This window comes from Cupressus sempervirens, chromosome 2, assembly GCF_028749045.1.
Source record: "Cupressus sempervirens isolate cs-2001-9-10 chromosome 2, ASM2874904v1, whole genome shotgun sequence".
Lineage (NCBI taxonomy): Eukaryota > Viridiplantae > Streptophyta > Pinopsida > Cupressales > Cupressaceae > Cupressus > Cupressus sempervirens.
In genome coordinates this window covers 742,603,359-742,630,022 of record NC_143119.1, presented here as the reverse complement: position 1 = coordinate 742,630,022, position 26,664 = coordinate 742,603,359, and the positions used below count along the sequence as shown (strand labels likewise).

At 33.6% G+C, this 26,664-nt stretch overlaps 1 protein-coding gene across 2 annotated transcripts in view; it reads left to right on the top strand.

The window, feature by feature from the left end:
- The window catches only part of LOC149575517 (Rho GTPase activation protein (RhoGAP) with PH domain-containing protein), a 77,859-nt gene that overhangs the window by 33,606 nt on the left and 17,589 nt on the right, over window positions 1-26,664 (top strand). For both annotated transcript variants that reach the window (XM_089815275.1, XM_089815276.1), the window contains exons 13-20: window positions 10,104-10,347; window positions 11,643-11,870; window positions 14,634-14,966; window positions 15,083-15,132; window positions 21,093-21,153; window positions 21,296-21,379; window positions 22,381-22,494; window positions 22,583-22,749. In XM_089815275.1, the coding sequence (XP_089671401.1) occupies window positions 10,104-10,347; window positions 11,643-11,870; window positions 14,634-14,966; window positions 15,083-15,132; window positions 21,093-21,153; window positions 21,296-21,379; window positions 22,381-22,494; window positions 22,583-22,749 (1,281 nt within the window). The remainder of the gene's footprint in view (window positions 1-10,103; window positions 10,348-11,642; window positions 11,871-14,633; window positions 14,967-15,082; window positions 15,133-21,092; window positions 21,154-21,295; window positions 21,380-22,380; window positions 22,495-22,582; window positions 22,750-26,664) is intronic.

The window sequence follows — 26,664 nt, the reverse complement described above, 5'->3', positions numbered from 1 at the left end:
TTCCACAATCCCCCGAAGATTGTTCTTTCAAAGTTTTGTTAATAAATATCCTTAGTGAAATTTGTTAAAAGGTCCATTTTTCGTCAATCCCTAGTATTTTGGTATTTCCATAGGTAGTTTTACACTAGTTTAGGATTTTGGACTTGGACATCCCAACATCCTCTTCAAAGTTGTCCTTTATGACATACCTTTCCTCTAAACTCCCTTTCTCACTCGAAGTATGTTCCATTTCAATTTTAGGATTTTGAACTTGCTCATCGTAGCATGCCTTTTGTTTGAAATTTGAAGCATAGTTCTAGGACTCTCTGCAAGTTGGGCGAGTATCTCAAGTCGGCAAGTTGGGTCAGCCTTGTCAGTTTCAATATATAATAACAAAAGGGTGAAGGCAAGGGTAAATCTTCATAAAAATTTCAAGGGTTTTGTCACTTTGTCGAGTCATTGCCGAGCCATGATCGAGTCCGAGTTGGTCCACGAGTTGACTTACCCTTGCCGAGTCAAGGCCAGGTCTGAGTATGGGAACTTTGGTTTGAAGTGTCCTATTTTTACAATTTTGGGAATACGTTATATGTCATTTTGGCATCTTGTTTAGATTTTCCCTCCTTGGCATGCGTTTTCTTTGAACTCCCCCTTTTCCACAATCCCTTTTCTTCAAATCAAGATATTGGACTTTCTCATCCCAATATATCCTTCCTCTATAGTCCCCCTTTTCCCTCTAAGTCTTATTTCTTTTAAATTTTGGATTTTAGATTTGGTCATCCTAACATTGTTGTTAGAGCTCCTTGGCATATCTTCCCTTTGAACTTCCCTTTTCCTTTTCCTTCATTTTCAAATTTTCGAACTTTCTCATCATTACATGCCTTTTCTCCAAAGTCTTTTTATTCGAGTTGACCCCCATTTCCTTTAATTTCAGAATTTTGGACTTGCTGCTCTTAGCATTCCAAAATTAGGAATTTTGGACTTTTCTATCTAGCATCCCAAATTCCAAGATTTTGATCCTGCCAATCTTGAGATCCCAAATTTTGGAATTTTAGACTTGTTATTCTTGGCATCTCAAATTTTTGGATTTTGAAATATACTTTAACCTCTTCCCCTTTTCATGCAAAGTTTCATAACTTTGTCATTCTAATTGAAAATTCTATCGAACTCCTAGCACATTCCACAATGCTATTATTGACATGATATGACCTTGCAACCAACTATCAATTTCTTCTCATGTTGTTGTCTATTCATCATAAGGGCATTGATTTTCATATGTTTTTGGTGATTGAAAAAGGGTAAATGGCCATAGTATGTGTATGAAGTGGATAAGTTTGGTTATTGCTGCAATGTCTTCATGAATTTGCTGACTCCTGTGAGGGTCACCTAAGGTATCCCTACCTCGCCTACTGCTCCTCGGAGTCCCTTGTTCTTTCAACTACTCGCTCTAGTCAATCTTGTGGTTGGTTGGCTGGAGCCACAACACTTTTGAGTACTATTGGGATTGAGATTGACTACCTTCCCTCGTTCTAGTTCTCTTTGTATGTCCTTATCCACCTCCCTCCCACCCAAGAAGAAGCTGAACATATGCATCGGAGATGAAATTTACAGGTAGTATATTCATATCTCCTGGGTCAACAGCTACGAGGGGGCTTCCCTCAAAGATGGCTTTTTATACTGAGCCCTTTTTGGAGATTTGGGATGGCATCATTGTCTACCATTTCTTCACTTCTTGACACTAACCACATTCCCTAAGGATTTCGCTTGGGTCGTTCAAACTTCAAAGTGGGTTCCCACCATCTTCGTGCTGAGATTGATCACTTGTTGGATAGGTGTGATAGGATTTGTCAGCTTTGTACTCTTAAGGAGATGGAGTCTGAGGAGCACTTTACCTTTGGTTGTCCTATCTACTACACGATTAGAGGTAGGTTCTATTGTCTTTTGGTCATTCTCTCTTCTCCTTCAAGTACACGGATTGGTTGGTGACGTGTTTCTCTCTATCATTTGGAGGCCATTCACTTGCAAGATCACTCTTTTTAGTGCTTCTTGCGCCCTTTATTCGATCAGCTCATCACCTCTTTCTTTCTTGGGATGGTGCGCGACATCAAAAGGCACTTAGCTTCGCCTTCTCATCCCAGGTTTGTGAGTCCCTGTAGATCCTACTTGTAGAGATCCATTCCTCCAAGCCATGTGGCTCACCTCGAGACGCAACATCATGGACATTGCCCCCTATCAAATCTATGTAGTATCCTTCGGTTTTGTGGCTTTCTCTGTTTCCTTGGTTCCCTAGCTTTGTTTGGTGGCTTTGGGTTGCACTTTCTCCCCGTCCACTGTCCTCAGGGTTCTCTAGGTCATGGTTTCTCTTTCATTCTTTCTACTCCTCTTTATTTTCTCTTTGCTGTTTGGTGTTCTTGTTGTTGGTCGTTCTCTTATTAGGCGCTTCAATCCATTTGTTCCAGTTGTGGTCAGTTGTTGGACATTAATAAAATTTATTGTTATCTTTATCTAAGGCAAATGTTTTGGGCTGTTTCTCAGTTTGTACATCAGTTCCAACTGTACTATATATACTTGGTACATTTTTTAGGGCAGGGAAGAATATTATCTGATGCTTCAATGCTACAATCATGGCATGATATTAGGAAAATAATGCTGGATAGATATGGGCGATCTTGGCACTGTGCTATCCTATCCATGGGTATGTCATATTTATTGTAGAACTGACATTCTTCATGGTTAGGTGTTGAGAATCAAAAAGCAATTCATATTTGGAGGAGAATGGAAAAAGAGAATGATTAACTAGTAGTAGAAATATAACATGGGAACCGTAGGGTTTAAATTTCTAGATGTGGGTATTTATTGTATTTTGGAGATTGTATTGATGCTTATTTGTCTAAACTTTGTAATAAACTTTTGTAACCTTGAAGAACAACTAGTAGATCAAACATTGTTTGAATGTCTGTAAGAATATCTTGTATATCTTTTGGGCAAGCTCTTGATCACAGTTAACATAATTGCCAAAAAATCGGCGAGTTTCAAGTAATCATTGAGTTTTTAGGACTGGCGAGTTTTTCCCAGATTTACTCGCAACTCGGCAAGTGGAATTATTGCTGACTGGCTAGTTTAAATTTTTTTTATTTTTAAAATAATAGTTTTTTGAATCTTTGGTTTGTTAAAAACAAGCAGCAAAAAGCCTATATATATTATATAAAATAGAGAATTACAGTATGCTTGTAGAGCTGGGAAGAGGAAGTTGTGATTGTAATGATTTATTTACTTCTAGCTTGACACAAACTATTTACTATTTTGCTTCCTGCCTAAGTCACAAGGTTCGAATTCGAATTTGAGTTCGACGACTATAAAATTCGAATGAAGTTCGACAAGAGAAAAAATTCGGAAAAAAATTCGAATTAAATTCGTCTTATATAATTTTAATTATTTCTTAAATATATTTAATATATCCCATAGATTATCAAAATAATTAAAATTGCCTAATAGATTTAAAAACTTTATAAACATGATGACACATTTATAGAGTATAAAACATAGTATATATTAAGTATAAAATAAAAATTTCATTTCACATTAATTTAATAGATTGATTAAATACATTTCTAATGACCTATTTACTCAAACATTTTAAAATTTAAAGAATCAACTGTATTACTTCAAAAATAATATATTTTTAAAACATTTCATTTATACTTAACAAATTTAATAAAACAAAAATTAATTTGAAATGAATAAATATAATATATGCATTATTACATTATAACGAAATAAACCTAAGATTAGTGAATATTATTTCATTTGTACTTAATAAATTTAATAAAACAAACAATACATTTATACATTACAATGAAATCAACCTAATAAATACTTTATTACATAACATTATTAAATAAATTTAACCAAGACTTTTACATTAAAATAAATTTAGCAAAGACTTACTTTATATTATTACATGAAATAAACTTAACTATATAATTACATGAAATAAATTTAAGAAGACATTCGAGGAATTTGCAGACGCGGGAGCCGGAAAATTGCAGGCAAAAGGAAAATTGTTGTCGTCTGTAGGAGCCTATGCACAATCGTCTACAAGAGCTGGAAATTTCGCATGTGCACACTCCATCCCTACATGACTGTACAAACCATTGTTAAAACGTTTGTTGAATCCTTTGTTTTCAGAATTCTGTGCGTTTTAGGGCTGAAAAAAATGGTTCCAAAACCCTAAAATATGTTACCAAATGCCTGGAATAGTAGTTTTTAAATGTTTATAACAATTAAAAAAAAATCCCAATTTTTGTCCGCGAACACTGACGATTTTCATCGAATATTTTGGGAAAAATTAATATTCGGCAAAATCCGAATCTCATGCTTGGGATTCGCCGAATCCTGTGACTTAGCTTCCTGCCATCAACATTCTGCATGAGAATGCAATTTTGTACCCACTATGCATTATATATCTAAACTCTGCTTGTTTCTTTTGTGTTATCTTTAATTAACTCATTACATGCATCTTCTCATTGAATTTTGCAAAAAAAATTCGCTGACTTTTTACCGAATTATTTTTTTGGGGCTTGGCGAGTTGTTGCCAAGTGAGAGTTTTCCAACTTTGCTCTTGATTAGATGGTTAGCTAGAAGGTCATAAAATCATTCCAAAGCTTTTGTAATCTATCTTATTATTTAAGTAATATTGTTATATTTAGGATAAGGTCATAAAATCATTACAAAGCTTTTGTAATGCATCTAATTATTAAAGCAATATTGTTATATTTAGTATAATGGACATTTAAGTCGTTTAGTTACTTTTTGGCCTTCTTCTATTCTATAAGTAAGTATTTAGAAATATTCATTTTTGTCTTTAGTTCTTTGTAATGATCCCATCTTTTGGCCTTCATGTTCTTTTAGTAGTTGACCAAGTGTGTGTGCGTTAGCCTTGTTCTACATGGTCTCGAGGGCTAACGAAGGGTTTAATGGGATCTTGGAGTGTTTTGGCCTAGTCATTTCCAGTTTGGGCCAAAACGAAGTTGATTTACTCAGTTTCAGGCATACTTACTATTTTTAGTAAGTCGGCAAGACACAATGCAGGTCAATTTTGGTGATTGGATTCGATACTCCTCGGTGAGAGCTTTCCGATGAGCTACCATTCGCATTATTCGGAGTTCGATTGCTAATACATTTTAATGCCTAAAGTTTTATTAAAGTAACGTCTAATTTAATTGTAAAATATTAAAGTGTTACTTTAATATTTATTTTATGGTGATGTGTACCCAAGGGAGACATAAGGGGTATTTTAATATATATTTTATATGTTACACATCTTTTATCCCACATTGCCCATATGAGTTGAGTGGACCCTTGGGAATAGAATAAAAAGAAGCATTTGTGGCTTCATTAGACAGGTTGAATATGAGAAGAAATTGGTGTGAGTTGCAGCTCCGTTCTTGGCATTTGAGGATGTCTATCCTCTCTTGTAACATTCTAGACGTCATTCCCTTGGGGTTTGGCCTTTGGAATTCTTTGTTATTGGCTTCATTATCAGGCAATTTAGTTGCATTTCCGACTACAGGCAGATTTGGTATTTTGCTCATATCTTCTTCACTACTTGTCCGACGCTTATGCTGCTTTGAGGGAATGGTATTATAAAGGTAGTGGACTGATTGAAGGACAAAGTATTGTAGCAGCAAGTTCGAAAGCATGGGCTGGAGTATTATGTCAATACTGCTGAAGTAATTAGTGAGTTGATAAATCTGCCATGTATTTGGTTTTATGAATTCTGAAAATAACATTTTATTAGCAGTAGTTCATTTCCACTTTGCATATCATTGTAGTTTCTTTCTTGCTTATGTTGTATGATACCAATTCCATGCATGAAACACAACAAACAAATAAACGTTTGATTTCCGGAGTTATAAGGGGTTTAAAACATTAAACGGAGAAATAAGAAGTTGAATGCAAACTGTTTGACATAATTCCTTTCAGCAATTTGGTTTAGTTTTTGGGACATCCAGGGGTGCCCATTACATTCTTGATCATTTCAGTTATGGAAAAATCTTTTTGTAATCGATTTTACAAGGAGTTTTCCTCACTTTTGTTTAATGCAACAATTAAGTATCGATTCATGATATGAAAGCATAGGTTAGTTTTTTGCCAATATCTTTAATTAACTCATTACATGCATCTTCTCATTGAATTTTGCAAAAAAATATGGCCAATTTTTTACCGAATAATTTTTTTTGGGGCTTGGCGAGTTGTTGCCAAGTGAGAGTTTTCCAACTTTGCTCTTGATTAGATGGTCAGCTAGAAGGTCATAAAATCATTCCAAAGCTTTTGTGATCTATCTTATTATCTAAGTAATATTGTTATATTTAGGATAAGATCATAAAATCATTACAAAGCTTTTGTAATGCATCTCATTATTAAAGTAATATTGTTATATTTAGTATAATGGACATTTAAGTCGTTTAGTTACTTTTTGGCCTCTTTCTATTCTATAAGTAAGTATTTAGAAATATTCATTTTTGTCTTTAGTTCTTGATCATTTCAGTTATGGTCGATTATACAAGGAGTTTTCCTCTCTTTTGTTTAATACAACAATTAAGTATCAATTCATTATATGAGAGCATAGGTTAGTTTTTGGCTAATTTTCTCTATAAATTTATGGTCAACTAGAAACTTTGGGGTAAAAAAATTTAGAAGTTCTTTAAGCAATTTTTTGTTTTGAACATTTCAGGAGAATGTTTTTGGAAGAGTGAAAAAATTTGTCCCATCACAGCAAAATGCTGAGGGGTTTTTTGATTGGCTTTTTGCTTCAACAAAAATCAAGTTTTTGTAGAGGAGTGCTTGGTTGAGAGTTTCCTAAAGCATCAGGGGAATTTTTGTCCCTGTTCGTGGCAGTTTATTCCTGACAATTTTGTTGAGGGTTTTTCCTTTAGACTGCAGACTACACACATGAGCCTTCTCATCTTTCTTTGCAGGGTGTTCTAACTGTTGCAACAATGCCTGATTGTGTTTGTGGCATGTTTTGGTTACGCCCAAGTGTTTACTTTGTGTCTGGATTAAATTTCTGCCATGAATCTGATTTCCTACAAGAGCGACGTCTAGAGTTTGTGGACATTTTGGCCACGTTTTTTACCACAAAATCTTTGTAAGTGGTCTGTGTTTTCTCGAGCGTTACTCGGGGACACGTTTCCTGCATAATTTAACCCATCACGAAAACTCGGAAACATTTGGAAACCTGTCTCTTGGCTGTCTCATAAAATTGATGTTTGAGTATTGATAATTTGTTTGAATTCTGCTCTCATGTGAACTCTTAATCTTCAATTATTTATCACAAATGTTATATGTTAAGGGTCTACTAAGTATGTAAGCATGCTTTATCCATGTTTTCATACAAATATTTAGAATGTCCCTATGTATTTTTAGTTTTTCCCTATGTTTTATATAGCTGTCCACACTCCTGTACCCTACTACATGGGAAAAAAAAAATCTGTCTTGAAAACCTGTTTCCATGTCTCCCCGTGCCTCTACCCTGGAACCCAGGGTAACATAGGCTTCCTCTACTCATGCAAAGGTTTTTTGATGATTACAGAAATCATTTTCTCAGATCTGTGACCTGCTTATTCCATTTTTTGGTGATGAATTTTTGAAAAATATTGTGAAGTTTCTTTAAATCTGCAGGTTTTATCTGTTCCTGTGATTGAGGGTTGCTGTTTTTTGGCAAATTGTTTTTACCTTTTTTTTGGTTCTGAAATGAGGATTAAAATTTTTTTCCCACACAATCGGGTGTTATTTTCACTAATTTTTTTCTGTCACATCTAAAATTTGTTGATTTTTTTGTTGCGTCTAACATTTGATAATTTTTCCACAAAGTCTTGGCGCTGTTTTCCACTGATTCTTTTTCACATTTTTTAAAACCATGGTTTCTTGTAGCAGTCTTTGGGTTGTGCGTATGGTTTCTAGGGTGGTGTTCTTCTGCAAACTTTTGTTTTTAGAAATTTACGGGTATTTCTGTTTTTTCTAAAGCAGTGAAAGGTTTTTAACCTGTTTTTTTGGGCAAAGTTTTGCTAAATTGTGGATGTTTCAGGACTGTGAAGGTTGAGGGAGATTTTCCTGAAAATCGTGAAAGATTATTTGCACCTTTTATACAATAAAACTTGGGCTACAGTTTTTTGCCAATATTTTTATCAACAACAATAGAAAGTATTTGAGAGGGTGATTTTTATCTTGTTATAGTTGGAGTGATGGCTTCATTACCCAAAATCGCGTTGGAAGCCAACCAGCACATACTCATCATTTTTTTTTGAGTCTTATGATCTTGCATTGGCTGCAAAGAATTCATCAATTAACATTTTTTGCGCAAGTGTGTCCAATTTCAGGACAAACTTGGTGTAGTTATTAGAATGACCATTGAGGGAGGATGTTAATGGTTGTTTGAGTCGTTTAGTCAGTTTTAAGTGTCTTTTAGTTTTGTAAGTTAGGTAGTCATCATCAAGAAACATTCATTTTTGTCATTAGTTCTTAATTGTTTCCAAAGTGGAAGAATCTTCTGTAATTGCTTATATAGCCTTACAGGGAGCATTTCTTTCATTTGTTTAATACAACAACCAATAGTCATCTCACTTCTCAGGATGAATAAATAAATTTATTATTAAGTATACTTGCATAAAGCTCTGCATTTACCGTTAATAATTATTGTGTGCATATGAGTAAAGATAGTCTTGATTGTATCTTGATTAAGGTATTCTATGTGATTTCAGCTGTTGCATGTTTTGTATATATCCAATACACTTTGCACATTGGATATAGGTGTAGGTTTGTAATTTGTTCCTATTCTGTTGTATGAACATATTCAAACAAGCTAATCGGTATAGTTGTTTTTAATTTTTTTGTTCTTCCCAGCTTCCATGTGTGTATAGCAGCAGTAGGGGTTGTTTCCACGTTTTTAAAAACACTTTACTTGGTAAGCTCTTTTTAGTTGTATAAAGGTGTAACCTTGCATATACAAACTAGCACATAGATATGTTTTGGTCACATGTATTGGGGTATAATGTATAGTTGGTATGGCTTATAGCAAGGGCAATTTTTATTCATTATAAATTCATGTAACTCCTTTAGGCAAACACTCCATTGTTCGTGTAGAGCTAGAAATGAATAAGGTCTTACCCACTTCCATAATTGGTCCTTGGTTTCCTAATAGTTTCCCAACTTGAATAATAAGTTTTACAATTTTTCATCTTGGATTAATACCCTTCATGCTTGGAAGACTATCCAACCTTTAGGGAGTTGGGACACACAAATCAGATCACCAACAAGACTAATAATTATTGGTTAAGGAGGTTTGTCTACTTGTTGATAGCAGCTATATAAGTTACATGTTATAAGCCAACAACACACCATAATTGAGTGAGACACATTTAGTTTGTTATATGCTGGTTTAGTTCTAATATAAAAGACTACAAGATACATGTTTTAATTTGTTTTTAACAAATCAATAAAAAATTAAGTTGTATTGGCCTTTAGATGTCTTACCATTTTCTTCAATTTAGTTGTAAAATGATAAATAAGGTGGATGCCCTAAAATGATTGGGATTCAACTGTTTAAATTTTTTATTTGGGCTGTCTGTCAAAGATTAAATACTTACAAATGCTTAGAGAAAGTTCACGTGATACAAAAATAGGGAGTGATTGAGTGGCTATTCAATCAGAATACTAATGCACAATCGATTGGTTTTCTTGGCATTAATACTTATTGTATTATATAATTGCCTTTCTGGGTTAAACTGTGTATGATGGATCATTTAGTTGTGTTAAACTGTGTATGATGGATCATTTAGTATGATCCAAACATTGGTGATGAAAAATTTATACACAGTTTAATCCAGAAAGGAAATGATATAACTAATGGACTGGAAATTACATGAGTCTTACCTATTATATTATTTAGTGTACGTTAGACTAGTTCAGTTTGAGAGCTAACTTTGTTTGTGAATGTAAGTTTTATGAAAGTTTTACTCATGGTACTGTTTCACTTCAGGGTTTTGAAGATGATGCATGCTGTGGCATCACATACTTCACAGTGTAAGTTTTATGAAAGTTTTACTCATGGTACTGTTTGACTTTAGGGTTTTGAAGATGATGCATGCTGTGGCATCACATACTTCACAGAACCGGATGACAGCATCTGCAGTTGCAGCTTGTATGGCACCTTTGCTTCTAAGGCCTCTTTTGGCAGGAGAATGTGAACTCGAGGAGGAATCAGATCGGAGTGGGGACAATGCAGCTCAGCTACTTGCTGCAGCTGCAGCAGCAAATAATGCTCAAGCAATTGTGACTACTCTTTTGGAGGAGTATGACAGCATATTTGTGGTAAGCTTCTGTTACACTATGGCCGACACTTATAAGTAATGAATATGTGGTGTACATAATGTGTTATAAATAGAGAAAGGATTTTGCCATTTAGTTAAAGAGCATAGTTGTTATGAAGGAGACTGTGTATGCCGCATTGGAAGAAATTTCATTTTGTATCTATAAGATCAGAACTGTAACCTGATGTCAATGGTTTTGATTTTCTTCACAATGTAATCGAAAATCCTTTGAAATTTAAAACCTTTGAAACTTTAATATTCACCTGCTTAAATTGAAATCTATACTTTCTTCCATCTATTCACAGCTGGTCATGCATGAGATTTTAGTTTCCTTTCTAAATAAATTTATGTTACATAGTTATATATTTCAGTAGCTGCTGCATTAGAATGGAACAAGATTTTAAGCATCATTTATAGATAAATAAGTGGACATAATTTTTGTAATCTATAGGTCCTTCCTATTCATTTGAGTAACTTACTGTTATGATAATACAGCGGAAAATTTGCTCTCTGAATCTAACTTTGTACTGTGCACAAACCTTATTAATATGACAATAATAGATCTGGTTATTTGAGATTCGTTTTCACCACTCCCTCATGGAATGTTTGTGTTTTTTTTATAATGGAGTTCACATCTGCAATCCAGGTGGGGCCAGGATTTCAGACATCATAAGAATTTAATTGAATAAGAAAAATATGAACCTCTTCCTAAATTATTGTATGAGGGTTCTTATAGCCATATTTGTATCTCATCTGCCTCCATTTTTCATGCTTCACATAGTGTCTCTGCTGTTTGGTTGTACAATGAAAGGCACAATTTTATTTAATTACAATATGTTCTTCAACAGAAACAATGTTGGAAATGCCAGTATATTATGGTAATTACGTCTAAAAATCTTCTTCTAGGGCTGTATAACATCAAATAGATTAATATTGAGAATGTTTTTTGAAATACGTTAGATAATTAATAAAAACATATATTACAAGAGGAAATAACTTGTGCAGTCAAAGATTGATTGAGGTTATAGCTGATGCTCCTTTTAGAAATGTTCGAGAATTATGATTAACTTGATTGCTTATTGTAAACAAGCTTTCACAATCAGTGCTAAATAGTTTTATTTTAAAAAACTTATTATAGTTGGCAGTGCAGAACCTACATATGCTATGCTTCCTAATTTGGCTTGGACTAGTTTAAAGCAAGCCAGAAGTTTTTGGGTTGAAACCAAGCAAGTCTATGTTGTGAATTTCATGTCATGCACTAGATTTTATGCTAATTAGTTTACAACCTCTGTGCAGGATGATCAAACACAGCAAAGCCCCGCCTCACCTGAAATGTTTCCTCAAATGGAAGACAGTGGCAGTGAGGGCTCAACTGATGATGAAGTACTGCAGATACGAGAAGATGGATTTCATGATGCACAGAATGACCTTGAGGCTGAGCTTGAGGATGACCCTGAACGTGTGCTTAGTGGTACCCTCAGTGAAAGTAGTGGGAATGCAGGCAGTGACTTGTATGATTACAAGGTATGTTGGGATTGAATTATTGTTAAACTTGTTTCTAACTTGTTGGAACTTACTGACAATGAATAATGTGTTTATAAGTAATCAATGATTCAGCTGTGTTAGCAACTAGCATTAAATTTTAAATAATTTTGAAATGATTACATGTTTAGCATTCTCTACTGAAGTGTCTTTTCTAACTATTAACATGATCTTAGTGTCCAACATGTAGATGCAAAGAAGCAAACATTTTGTTTTTTATTAGTCATTCTTAATGAGGAATAATATATAATACAAATACTTAAGGTTTTGCCTTCATCATGAAGATTGGTTTTGTAATCCCGTTCTTGAGTAATATAAATTTTATTGTAATGTAACTTTGCATCTCTTACATGTTTTTGGGTTCACAGAAATTTGTTGTTTTCATTTCAGTGTGAAAATAGCAACGTTCAATTAAATGTGGATAGAATGCATTGCTTTGCAGCATCTTGATATTAAAGAAAAAAGGGATTTCAGTTCATCTTTCTTAAAATATCAAGGAGAATGTCACTTTTGACCTCTTACTCAGGTGTTTTTTTGTTTCTGCTTGTTCGAGGGATCAAATTTTAATGGCTGATGGAAAATTTGAATTCGCTTTTGTTTCTAGAAATTAATTTTCTAAAAACCATTTACCTCTGTTGCAATTGATTTTTTTAGTTTTGAAGCTACCACAAGTCATCTAGTTAAGATGGATTTTTATTTAAGTAAAACAAATATAGGAGAGATTTTGGAAGGTTCCTCACTGCAGAAAAATAAACATAGATATTGTGATTTTTATGAAGAAGAAAATTTGAATTATTTTGTTGTTGTTTCTTGCTCACTATGAAATTTTTTTGATATTTTTTATTTGGGATTTTAGAAGATAATTAACAAGTAGATGGTAGTTTCAAGTGGGTTTCCATTAATGTCTTTAACACAATCTATTGCTGTAGCTTGCTTGATTCTCTCTTTTTGTTTCTCTATATTATGTTCAATATCTGAATTTTAAATTTTAATGAATTAATCCCAGAATTTGGATGATAAATTAATTGCAATTTTATTGAACTTCTGTAATAACTAGTGAACAATCAATGCAATATATTATATTAGCAAAAATCTTTCTTTCCACATATAGGTAGGTGAAATTCCTAGGAAGGGCTCAAAATGTGTTCAATGTTCTGTCTATTAACCTCCATAATTCTAAATTTACGACATATATGGAATCATTTGAGGTCATACAATATCCATCAGAGGAAAATGTTTTGATTAATACATGTGGATCGGCTACTTCATGAGTTTCTGGAGCTTAATGGCCTGCAAAAAAAGTTGTTGAATAAACAGATAATGCTTTTGAACCTTGGAGCTTACAGAGCATAATGGCCATAGTAAACACGGTTAAATAAAAAGAGAGTGGTGTCAAAATCTATGCTTCCCAAATTTTTGGGAATGGAGACAGTAGGAGATGTGTTTGTAGTACAGGGGTACTTCTTGGCACTTTGTAGAATCTTATTGCATAATGTTAGTCTTGAATTGAGACTCATGTGGGAGTTGACAAACAAATTAGTGTAATTAGATGCTTTCGATGTCAGTGTGTCTCCATATAATATAGGAATAATAACAAAATGCTACCACTTCTAGTTAACTTTTTAAATTGGTTGCTTTAAAATCCCCTTGGATACCTACTACTTTGGGCATAATGGAAGATAGTACTATGAGATGGTGTTTCTCCCAATATACCAATACTACTAACATGCACTTGCACATTCTTCATTGACAGTGTAGGTCTACCCCTTGATGTTAATGTCAGGGCTTTGCACTTTTTTGACCATAGTTATAGATGTATATAACAAGTTTGTTCAATACTGCAGGGTTTAAAATAGCTTTGGATGTTAGGAGAGATTCCAGAGGGTGTGCTATCCTTCATCTTTGTACCATCATGCCTAAGCCCCTTGGCCTTGCATACTCATCAACGAGCATTACTAGATTGTTTATTGATCCTTTCATGGTGATTGATGATGGCATGGATGAATCCTCCCTTCTTTCGCTCTGACAAATTTTTAAATGAAATCCTCCTACTCATTATCAGTTCTTGGTCTTGTTGATTTTGATTTGCACAAATTGCTATTTATATTGTTTGCTGAAATGCTTGTGTCGGTGTTGTATTGCTTCATTTTGTTCTTTCCTCTCATTCATCTATTTTGCTATTCTGGTATGCTTGTATTCAATAACTTACTTATTCTATTGTCAAGTGCCATAGATGTACTTTGTGTCACTTGCGTTGGTGTTGCATTGCTTCATTTTGTTCTTTTCTTTCATCCATCTATTTTGCTATTCTGGTATGCTTGTATTCAATAACCTACTTATTCTATTGTCAAGTGCCATATATGTACTTTTGGTTACTTGTGGACATTAATATGCATATCTTATCTGGTGAAGGTATCATTACTTTGTTTTACATGGATATACACTCTTTTTCAGGCTTTAAAGTTTTTACAGAGGTGTTTTATTGCTTCTTGCTGATAAATTCAAAGGAGGGCAATGTGTTGTTTTTCATAAATGGTCTGATATTGCTTGGTGTGTTGGGGCTTTTGCCTTGTCCCTTTGGTTGTACAAATTAGGATGCAGTTTGCAATTCTATATATTGTTTGACATATATTAAAAATGATCAGTTCTTACTACTTAGGCTTCAGAATATTGAACTTTCGAACTTTCCTTCACGACTCTGGAAATATGACGATGGAAATTTTTCTTGATAAATATTTTCTTCAGGTTTTTGAAGGTGGTGACTCTGATGTTGAGTACCCAGGAGACATGGAACATTCTGTCTCTAAACCAAAAGCATCTAAAGATTCATATTCTCAGCCCGAGCAATTATCTGGGGAACAAGGAGGCATTTATGTTGAAGGTGGAAATGATGAAAATCAAGGAAGTTCACCTACTGGAAGTAGAATACCACCCTGGGGAAATGGTGCTTCGCCTTTGTCAAGTCCTAAACATGTTTTGTCCATTACTGCTCCTGGAATAAGCAATGGGAAAATTGTAAATAAATCCAATGGATCTGTGTCTGCTATAAAGCGTCCATCAATTTGGAACCGGAATACTGTATATTCTCTTGAACTGATATTTAGGTTTTATGATATATTTGTTAGTAGCCTGTTTATTTATTAATGTCATAATTGGTTACAACTCTGGCATATCATTTGATTGCTGTGTCACAGGTGAACAAGAGGAATCAATCTTCAGAACCAACAGACTCTTCAGAAGAAGAGTAGGTTTATTTCTCCTGATGTTGTTTAGTATCGATGCTAATTTTATTTGTCAATTTAGAACTTGCTTATGCCTTTTTGCAGAACATGCATCATCCGTTGTAGATTAGTATATCTCCAAATTGTTATTTTACATAACTTTTGTCTCTTACTCATAAACTTGTTTGTAACAAATGCTCGGAATATCAGAATTAGTTTCTTACTTCGTAAGAGGATTTGGTAACAAATTTTGATTTTTTACATGCATTCATTTTTCTGCTTGTGAGTGCTTTCCAGAAATTTACAAAACTGTGTCTGGAAATAATTTTATGTGCTCTTTTAATACAAAAGTTAGAACACACTCCTGGAATCTTCAGGTACATTCTAAATAACGTATTCCTTTATGTGATTGTTTAAGGCATATATTAAAATCTCTCCGAGAAGTTGCAGTTATCTCTGTTTCTCACGAAAACTTTTGCAAAATGAGAAAACTTAAGGTTTTCTCCTGAGAAATTGATGTCGAGAAGACCTTAAATTCTCAGCAAGAAGTTGGACACTTTTCTGCGATAAATCATGAACTTCTCGCGATAACTTATCTACTTCTTGCGGGCGTCACCAGTAAAACTGGGATGCCCAATGACTTCTCCAGTTGTTTATTTTGCAATTTTGAGTCTTTGGAGGAGAAGGATTTTGGTGGAAAGGAAAGGAAAGGGGTTTAACAGTCCACAACACCATTCATAGTTTTTGGGTTGACATATGGTGACAGTGATATGGGACTACCTCATACTCCTTTTCGGGAGGTACCTAACTGCACTACAGATGAGGCGTACATACCCTAGCCCCCAGTGGAGAGAAAGTCTTTGGCGGCCTTGTAGATCGATTGCAAGTGCATTTGAAGTTGACTAGTTTTTACTAGAGCTATTGGGAAGGGGAAGAAGAAGATGTAGAGTAGTTTCATATTGTACTTGACATTTGTATTTGCTTATTTTTCTACAAAGACATTTTGCTAATTTTAGTTTGCTTCAGAGTTTAGAGTCTCTGACTATGGCTGCCAACCTTTGGCATTCCACATGAGGATGCAATTGTGTTACATATTGCATTTACATATATCTAGATCAGCTTGTTTCGTTTGTTACACATTTACTGACTCATTAGATGCATCTCCTTATTGAATTTACAAAAAAAATGCATTTCTAATTAATTTAAGTCATTTTTGAAATTCCTAATATTTTTGTGAGAAGTTACCAATTTATCTCCGATGTTTGCTGAGAACTTTTTTTTTTTGCCTTGCTGATAAGTGGCAGAGAATGAGATTTTGAACTATGGTTTAAGGTATGCTTTTTCACAGTACATAAAGGCCGTAATGCTCATTTTACAAGTGTGTAATTTTATAATGGAAACTTGACATGGAGCTGGCTTCAGTGGTCAGGATGAAGAGATCTGGGGATTTGTATTTTTTAAGTCTATATTAGTAGATGTCAAAATGGATGCAGAAATAAGCTGTGCTTATATTGTTTGAAAGTTTGGAACAACACGAAACGACATTTCTGTATTATGTGAAGAAATGCTTCTGTTTTTTTGATTGTGTGAGTTTTTAACATAAACAAACCAAAAGCATTTGTTTGCATAGATCAAATGGATTGTGGAAATCTAATTAAATAAAATTTCCGCATTTCTTTCTAAACAAATTGTTCTCTTTGTCTTTTCTAGGCTAGAGCCTAGAATTCATTAGTTGAAATGGATGGGCACTATGTAGGTGACCTAAGTCACAGGATTCGCCAAATTTATCTTATGAAGTTCGATTTCCAGCAATTTTTTTCCCTTTCCGAAGTTCATTCGAATTTAATGATATTTAATATAATATTGTTATTTATAATAAGATTATTTTATCTTAACATAATATTGAGTTATTTAGTTTAATTATCTAGCAATGTCAAACTATTTTGACAATTTTGTGGATATATTACAATATTACTTATATTTGAAAATAAATAAATATATATAAGTTCAATTTAATGTCGATTTTTCCCCTTTATTTTTAACCTTGCTAAATTTCATCCCAATTTTATGACTGATGAATTCGAATTCGAATTTGAACCTTATGACTTAGCAGGTGACCAATAAATAATATATTCTTTCACAAGTTGGATATTTGCTCTGAATAGCTTATATGACTTGCATCCAATGGTTACATCTTATAGTGCATTGCATATTTATTGTTTTCCCTTATTGTAATATTCATTTTTCTAGGAGTTACGAGTCTTCATCTTTTGTCTACCTTAGTAGCTACTAGCAACTTAGCAAAGGCTGTATCAAAGCATTGTGATTTATTTGGTACTAAATTGTGCTCACATCAGATTTGAAGGAAGTAACATTTTGCGTGACATACTTAAGAAATTAGAACATCCAAAAATTCTAATAACATAATTAAATAAAAATAAAATATTAATTATCAAACATGAAAAATGAATGTACAACTAACTTTCAATATCATATCATAAGAACTTGACAAAAAACAATTAAAATCCAATTGCAATTACTAACCACTTCACATGAAACTGGAAATTAACTAAGTAATTTTGTTATATAATACATGAAAAATAATAAATGGTGATTCAGCAGTTAACAATAACAGAACAAAAGCTGCTCATGCTGATCATATCATTTTATCTGCTCTGGGAGCTTGAAACATCAATGGCAAAAGAGTATTATCAGGTGCTTTTGCCATCTGAGAGTTGGTGTAGAACTCACAACAGTTATAGCCTGTCAACCTCAAGACATCCTTGCCTACTAGGCCACCTTCCTAACTAAACGTCGCGATCTTGGTCCTAGTGATTGATGTATACTACCATACCATAGCACCACTTTTGCCAAGGTTTTTGGTAAATACAAACACATATGCTGTGCAGTCAGTGCCACCACCAATCTTGTTCCATGGACCTCCTGGTCTGTTTCATCAGTTATTACTATCCTAATGGTATAAACCTCTATGCTGGTGAGTTTCTTGGAAGTCTATATATTTTATCCATCCCAAGGTTGGTCTTAGATCATATAAGAATAAAAGTTTAAGGTTCATTCCAACTCAAGTAGCAGGTTCTCACAGCATTCAGATATGACTCAGAGAAGCAACACAAAATGGAGACCAATCAAACAGACCTCAGCTAGAACTGTATGCATGTTGATTTAAAGACTCTGTCCTATCTCAGATTTCATTTCTTTTTTCCAAGCCATTATATACATATTGTGTACTGCTTGCTTCTAGGTTCAATATGTTTACAAAATCAAGAAGAAATACATGCAAAAACTCTGTTTAAAACTTTAATCCCGATAGAGATATTGACTTGAAACTGTGATACATCACTGCTTAACAGTAAAATTTATCACTGTTCAAGTCAGAAGTGTTTAAAGTCTGCCTTCTATGTTATGCATCTAAATATTTCTCTTATATTATCATTACAAACGTATTGCAAATCTGAAACTGAAAACAATACAATACATTCGTAAACATTATTAGCTATCACAACTCATAATTTCGGATTTTCCATAATATTAATTTATATTAAAAAAGTTTGATGTACCAAAGTACTACCCCCTGTTCCCGTGCAGCATATATATATAAACTTTAAAGATATGTATGTATGTATGTATGCATGCATATTTGTACATGCGTATGTATGGTTTTATATGCACATATATTCATTTAAGCTTGTGTCTGTGTATTCGCTTGTATCTAATACACACACACACACACACACACACACACAGACACAGACACACAAGCCAAAAGTAAAATTATTAAATATAAAGTGCAAGGATATTTAATTAATGAATTACTAAGGTTGTTTCTTAAATTGATAAGGTAACCAAATACCAAACACCGAGGACCACTTAACCTCCTAGACACTCAGCTATCACTACCCCTTCCTAAGGAATTGGCTAGTGTTGTGCTTCTTGCTTGGTTGGCACTCCTAAATTTTACTGCTTTCATATTCTGATAATTCAAATATTAAAAGTCGAGAGCGTAACTTGCTGAAATTTTAGTAAGTTGGAAAGATGCAGATGAAGAAGAATCACAGTTCGCTGATAAAGGTTCCTTTATATGAGTCATGTAATGAATACAGAAGAGGAGTATTAGAGAGCAAATTTTCATTTATTTAGTTATTTCATATTTGTCTACAATATGAAACATAATTGAATTTATGAATAAAAACTAAGGTGCACTTAATCTTTTTATAAAGTGCAAAGATTCAATTTGCTGTAATTTTGTTTAACAATTTGGAAGTGGAATGACATGGGTGAAGAAGTATTCCACATGCTATTTTAAGACATAGGTTGCATTATGTTTCTCCTACTTGGAAGACCACCTTTTCCGTGAAGTCATGTAATGGACATTGAAAAGGGACATTAATGTTGGAGAATATTGTGCTTTTGAATTTATTCTTGCCACTCTACATTATTGAAGTAAATTTTAGTTCATTAAACAAAATTGAGGGGCCATTAGACATGGCTATAAAGTAAACACTATATATCATTGATTTTGTGGTTATATGCCGCTTGTTGATAATAACTAAGACATTACAAATAAACATGCCTTGTTCTTATGACAATTATTAATGTCATATGTCATGCTCTCCTTGTTTGCTGATGATAATTTTTTATGTTATTTGGCACACTATTCTTGTTGTGGACAATAATATTAAATTTATGAAGCACACCTTCCTAACAAAAAATCTTTGTGACATACATAAAACAAATGCATGCTATATTGACATCTATTTCAAGAGTGCAGTGAAGGATAAGAGGCCTCTCCAGTCTTGGACAGAAAGCTTCCCTGTGTAGCTTCCTCTAGTCGATATTTTTGTTTTTCTAATATGAACATACATTAAGCATGTATGGTATTAGCCAAATGTCACCCTACAAAAGTAGGGCCTTTTGTCTATTGACAACCTTATCAGTATTTATCAATTGATGTACGGAGTATTTTCAGTGTTTGTTTTCAACTTTTTGGTGATGAGGAACTTGCTTCTTTCGTTAGTGTATATTGCTTGGAGTAAATAGTTAAAAATGCAGTTCTTTGGTCCATTCTAGAATCAGGTGTGCCTGCTGCACTTTCATAAATTTGTATAAGCCAATAACATTTTTCCCAGTAACTTTTTAATGCTATGATTTTGGGCTGTGTATCTGTTGAACTTACCAGTATTTATCAATTGATATACAGATGATTTTCAGTGATTTTTTTTTGGTAATGAGGAACTTGGTTCTTACTATAGTAAATGTTGCTAGTAATAATTAGTTAAAAAGGCAGTTCTTTGGTGCATTCTAGAAATAGGTGTGCCTGCTGTGCTTTCATAAAGTTGTATGGCCAATAACATGTTCTCTACTAACTTGTTAAAGCTGCAATCTTTGGATATGTTGTATTCGCTACTGTGAAATATTTTTGAAAGAATCTTCTTGGCTCCACTGCAGTAAATCAGTCAGTTAATCAGAGTCCTTTCTGCTTGAGAAGTAGCGCGTTCAAAATATTTGAATGAACTTCTGCATGGAGCTTTCATGCATGTCATGTCATTTGGGGCTTTCCATTTCAAGAATTTCTTTGATTTTGATATTTCATTTTGTTCTACTTGAGAAATATAACGAATGTATCTTTGTGTTTTCTTTCATTTAGTGAATTATAGTACTGTTGCTTTCTTCCGTTTTAGGACTTTCATGCACTAAGGCTTGTTTTCTTTCAGTTAGGGAATTATGCAATCCTACTGCTACACAGCCATGCATAACTATCATTATGTACATTGTGACATCATTATATATTTGTTTGGTGATGAATTGCATAATGGTTTTATGTTGCAACTTCTGTCATTGTTTTATTCAGATTCCTTTCAATTTTTTGTCAAAATCCCATCCCTTTTAAGAGTTAGTCTTTTAAAGAAATGATTGGTCAGTATAGACATGAAATTAAAATTAGATTTTTTTTTTGTTCCTGCAGACGCGTTATTCAGAGGCTTGAGATGACCAAAAATGAGTTACGAAATAAGATTGCTAAAGAGGTAAAATATTATTATAGAGGGTTCTCAGCAAGTCTTGTTCACAAATACTTTAGGGCATTTTATTCCGTAACAAGTAGTTTCTAATTTTTACATTCTCAGTCCTTATACTACTAATAATTGGATACAATATTTTGCTTTTCAGGCCAAGGGAAATGCAATTCTGCAAGCTAGTTTGGAGAGAAGGAAGCAAGCTTTGCATGAACGCCGCCTGGCACTTGAGCAAGATGTATTGACTGTTACTTTTTGCTTTTAGGATGTAATTGTGTATCAGTGCTTCTAGGTTGGTCTTATCTGAAATGCATTCACAGGAGGACATTGATAGTTAGAAATAGAGAATGATTAGGTGACTGATTGCATTGCTTAGTTAGTTAGTTTCATCTTAGACAACAAATTTAAAGCAATGAATCTGTTTTGAAAGTAATTAAAAACTATAATATTGTTGAGGCTGAATCATATCGAATCTATTAGTTACATTTTTAGGTTTTGAAAATAGCACACAGATCTGTTATATTCATTTCACATGCTAAACTACCCAGTTTTTATGAAGGAAATATGGGGAACAGCTTCTTGTGGACGATGTAGTCCACTGGTCATTTGGGGCAGATGGCTACAACCACATTTAAATAGTAATTTCAAAGTAATAATATACAAGGGGGAGTAATAATTTTAAAATTGAGCAGTGGTTATGCTTAATGCACCTATGATCTTTAGAAGAGACAAATTTGGTATTTTACATGCAATGCAATAAATTTGCATTCTGAATATGATTGTATTGTTGTAGAAATGTGCATTAATACATGCAAAGTTTTACGGCTTTTTACTAATCATTTTTTTGTAATTTGCTGGGACTGTTTTTGTTTTCAATTGCCATTTTTCATGGCATATTCAGTGTATTTGTTTAATAATCTTCAAATTTGGAAGAGTTGATGTTTTTATCATCTTTACATTATACTATTTCTGTTTGACTTTTGTAGAAGATGTAATATTTAACTTCTCAGGATTATTTTTTGACATAACCGTTTGGACACATGCTTTAATATTTGACATTTTAAGCTTTGGTATTTTGTTGAATATTTTCATTGATTTTTTACTGACCTTTTGGTCTTCTGTCTTCAAATTGAATTCCTAATTTTCTTTTGTGCTTTGACTTACTTTCTTTGTTGGAACATTAAATTGCATTGTGACACATGATAATGATTCTGACTAGCCAAATTTATATTTTTGTAGGTTTCAAGGCTCCAAGAACAGCTACAAGCTGAGAGGGATCTTAGAGCAGCATTAGAGATTGGACTGAGTATTTCTTCAGGACATTTCACTAGTTCTCGTACAATGGATTCTAAGGTCTGATATTTTGATTTCATTGTAATAGATATTTGTAACATGTATGGTAGAGGATATGTCATTAAAAATTCTTTCTGGGACTAAACAGACACGGGCAGAGCTAGAGGAAATAGCACATGCAGAAGCAGACGTTGCAAGGCTAAAGCAAAAGGTTGCTGAACTACATGTTCAACTGAATCAGCAACGCCAACACTATGGCTCACTGATTGAAACAGGCGACCGTTGTCAGCATGTAAAGAGTCTTCAAGCACAGCAGTAAGATTATTCATATATTCAGTTAGCAAACAACCTTTAGATGTCAGCTTTTCACATTATCATTCTGAATATGACATTCTATCTTGCTTATAGTTGTTTGTGGTGTTAATTATTTGTTATCTGGTAGATTTGGGGTCTTATAATAGTTAACTTGCCAAAAGTGAGAACTTGCCTAGTCTCGGAAAAAAAACTCAGCATTTTAAAAAATTGTTTAAATTAAATTAGAAATGCACTTTTTTTTCAAAATTCAATGAGGAGATGCATCCAATGATTCAATAAATGAGTAGGTAAAAGAAAAAAAGCTGAATCCAGATGTATTTGGTTTATTTAAATGCAATTTCGTTACAAATTGCCATCCTCATGTGGCATGCCGATGGTTGGTATCTAAAGCGAAATTGAAATAGCAAATTGCTTTTGTAATACTAAAAGTAAATACAAGTTACAACATCAAAACATTTTAATCTTCCTTTTCCCAGATCTAGTAAAAACTAAGGGAGAGGTAGAACTAGAGGGTCTAGCCTCCTTGCTGAACATGATTGGCTGTGGCTTGACCTCCATCTTGGATGTTGATGATGCTGTCAGTGGCGATAACTCCTCATCATCTTCAATGCGGAAGCAAGATACACATATACATCAACTACACATGCAATACAAATATAGATTCCATTCCTCAAGAGGTCCTCCATGTTGAGTCATATTTAAAAACTTTAATTAACTAGTTTTAATCCTAAGTACAACTCCATAATCATAAGTGAATAACAGATATATAATCTCATAAGTAAATACAATAGTACAAGTGGTGTGATAAAGTACATCCAATGAACCACATCCATTGCACATGTCATAGGGTATGTAAAAATAAATACAAGAACATCAGATACAATACATCATCCTGTAGGGTCTCAAAATACAAGATACATGATACATGGATACAACATTTGAATAGGAAGTCTCCAAGATAAGAATAAGGATGGTACAACTACAATACTTAATCATCCAACATTGGTGCAAATCTGAGGGGGACCCAAATGGTAAGAAGTCACTACCTCACGACCTTGTGGTGACCTAGTTAGGCATCACTCCCACTGTGCAAGGGAGATAATGTATGATGCACACATGGATATCAAATCTCAAAATCAATCCTAGGCAAGGAATCCTGACAGCTCATTCTACCTCAAGGGTAACAAAACTACCAATAAAGGAAAGATAACCAAAGTTGAAATAACAATAATCAACAAATACTAAAACGACATACCAAAGTCAACAACTAGATACCAAGTCCTAATCAAGTATCAAAACCAAAGAGATACGAACACTGAAAGAATATCCACTTCCAAATCAAATGTCGAATGTCAAATTTCAAAATGATAATAATCAAGGAATAATCAACAATCATCAATAAATGCCAACTACCAACAATAAAGAACTCCAACAATAAATAACCACTCACCAATAAGAAACACACACCAAGGGCAAATACAAAATCTACAGAGGAGATTCGGGCTACATACTAGGAAGTGTCATTACATGGTCAAGCTACTTGAGTTACCTTGGACTGGTCTCTCACTAGACCCCAAACCCTCAAGCATTGAGTTACCTTAGTTTGGTTAGTTTGGATCCTAGATCCTCAACATGAGCCATGCGGAACTAGAATAGCCTGTCATGAAGACAAGGAATACTAGTAATACCTCTCACTAGGTATCATTCCATTCCCATCCTTATCCTATACAAACACTCATGACATGGGTGAGGCAACACAATTATCTTATTAATGTTTAAACCCATTCTCAAAAGTTCATTTAGTTATCACTTATTAAGTCAACTTACTAGGAGTTACTTTAGCATCCACTTTAAAGCTTTGACTCCCATTGGAAACCACTTCCATAGGTAGTACCTAGACAACCTCCCCTAAACTCATAAACCACAAATGTGTCCAATGCCACAAAAGAAATAATAATCGATCTCGATTCCATGATAGGCAACCATAACTTGCACTGGTTCTCAAATCCAATATATCATAAATTCTCTCAAAGCATATACCAAAAACACGAGCCCTCAAATTATCCAATGCATAAAGTAACAATAGAAATATACGTCACAAATTTCTGGTAAATCTAACCAATAGCCGACTAAGTACTTTCCACAGTGACAAATAACATAGACGATAAATATCAACACAAACACATTGTCACCATACCATCATTTCCAACTTATAAATAAATCAATATTTAAATCCACTATAACACCAAAAAATTAATATTAATCAAATCATTAACTATATTTCTCATCCCATCTCTCTTTCTCTCTCCATATTTTTAAAGTTTAAAATTAAAATATAAATAATAATTAATTATAATCCCTAATATGACTAATGATTAATTTGTAATTTAGTTATAACTAAACCAACTAATATCTAAACTAAAACAAATTATAAATTTATTAAACTTATTCTAAGCTACACTCAGACCCCAAATAATTACTATTTATAATTTAAGTATAAATGTGAATACATCCAATGACTAATTAATTAAAACAAAAAATATAATATCATAAAAAATCAAGCAACTAAAACACTGGTGTAGAGCATACATAAATAAATAAATAAATAAACTTTATAACATACATAAATAAATAAAAACTCATTAAACTAAAAATATCAGCCCCCACTAAATCTGGGCCCCAACTCAATAACCAGCAGCAAATGAATGAAAAGTAATACTGAGTGAGGGATCCTTTTCCTTGCATGCCCCCCACCAAAATACATGCTTTTTAATAAATAAGGGAGCCCCGCAAAAAGTGACAATAAAGTAGGGAGTAATAAAATTTTAAAATAAAGTCAAATCCAATATATATAAAAAAAGACACAATGGGACTGCAAAATATTTTATTAAAAGATAATAAAACTCAAGAATTTAGGAGTTGCCTACAATATATCTATATATTAATATATATTTATTTTCTTTCAAATACATCTATACATACTAAAAGCAACATGCATAATTTTTTACATATATTTTTTAAAGAAAGAATAAGCATGATTTTATCCATATATGTCCATGTAAATAGTGCCTTTTTTTTTCTATTAGATATAATATATAAGTCCGATACATCAATGATTACCCAATTACTACAAAATCCTTAAGCTTATCGATCAGTATCATAAAGTAACGTGATCTGTGGCCCGTTCAGATCTACCAGAATAACATTGGGCCATTCAAAAAATCAAACAGAACAAAGTTCAAATTGCATATAGTTTACTCCTTGAACCATTTTGCCCAAGGTAGGGGCCCATCTGTCCACCTGAGTCTAAGATTACCATCTCTGATTTGATTGGAACGGTTGTTCATCAACACTTCCCAAGGTAAAGCAGGTGCCTGAGGTATAACAATGATCATGAAACAGGGGGTCTTCCAGCATTGATTTCTGCCTCATTCTGTGTGACAAGCAGCATATTTAACAGTTCATTGTCCAAGACCAATCTGTTGAGAATGTCTCCAATCCTTGATCTGCATGCATTAGTGCTGGCTGCTCCAACATCCACTTGATGGGTCTGCATGGCCTGGTTGTTCAACTCATTTAGCTCCTTCATGCACCTGATCTGTTCCAACATCTCTGTCAGAGTAAAATCAAAGTTGAACTGCACACCTTCTTTGGTTTTAATCTCATTTTGAACACCTTCTCCTCTAAGCACATTAGTACAAACTTTAGTAACTTGTATTCTTTGACTTTGTAGTTCAAGCTAACCTGCACACAGATATGATGTTTGATGAGTCTCCGCAAAAACTTAGTAAGGATCCTATGCCTACCGTTGAATATGTCATCATTTCTAAGAATCCAAATGAACCAAAGCAGATGAGAGGAAAAAGTAACCCAGAAAAAGGTTAAGTAATTTAGGGCAGTTAGGAAGGAAGCCAG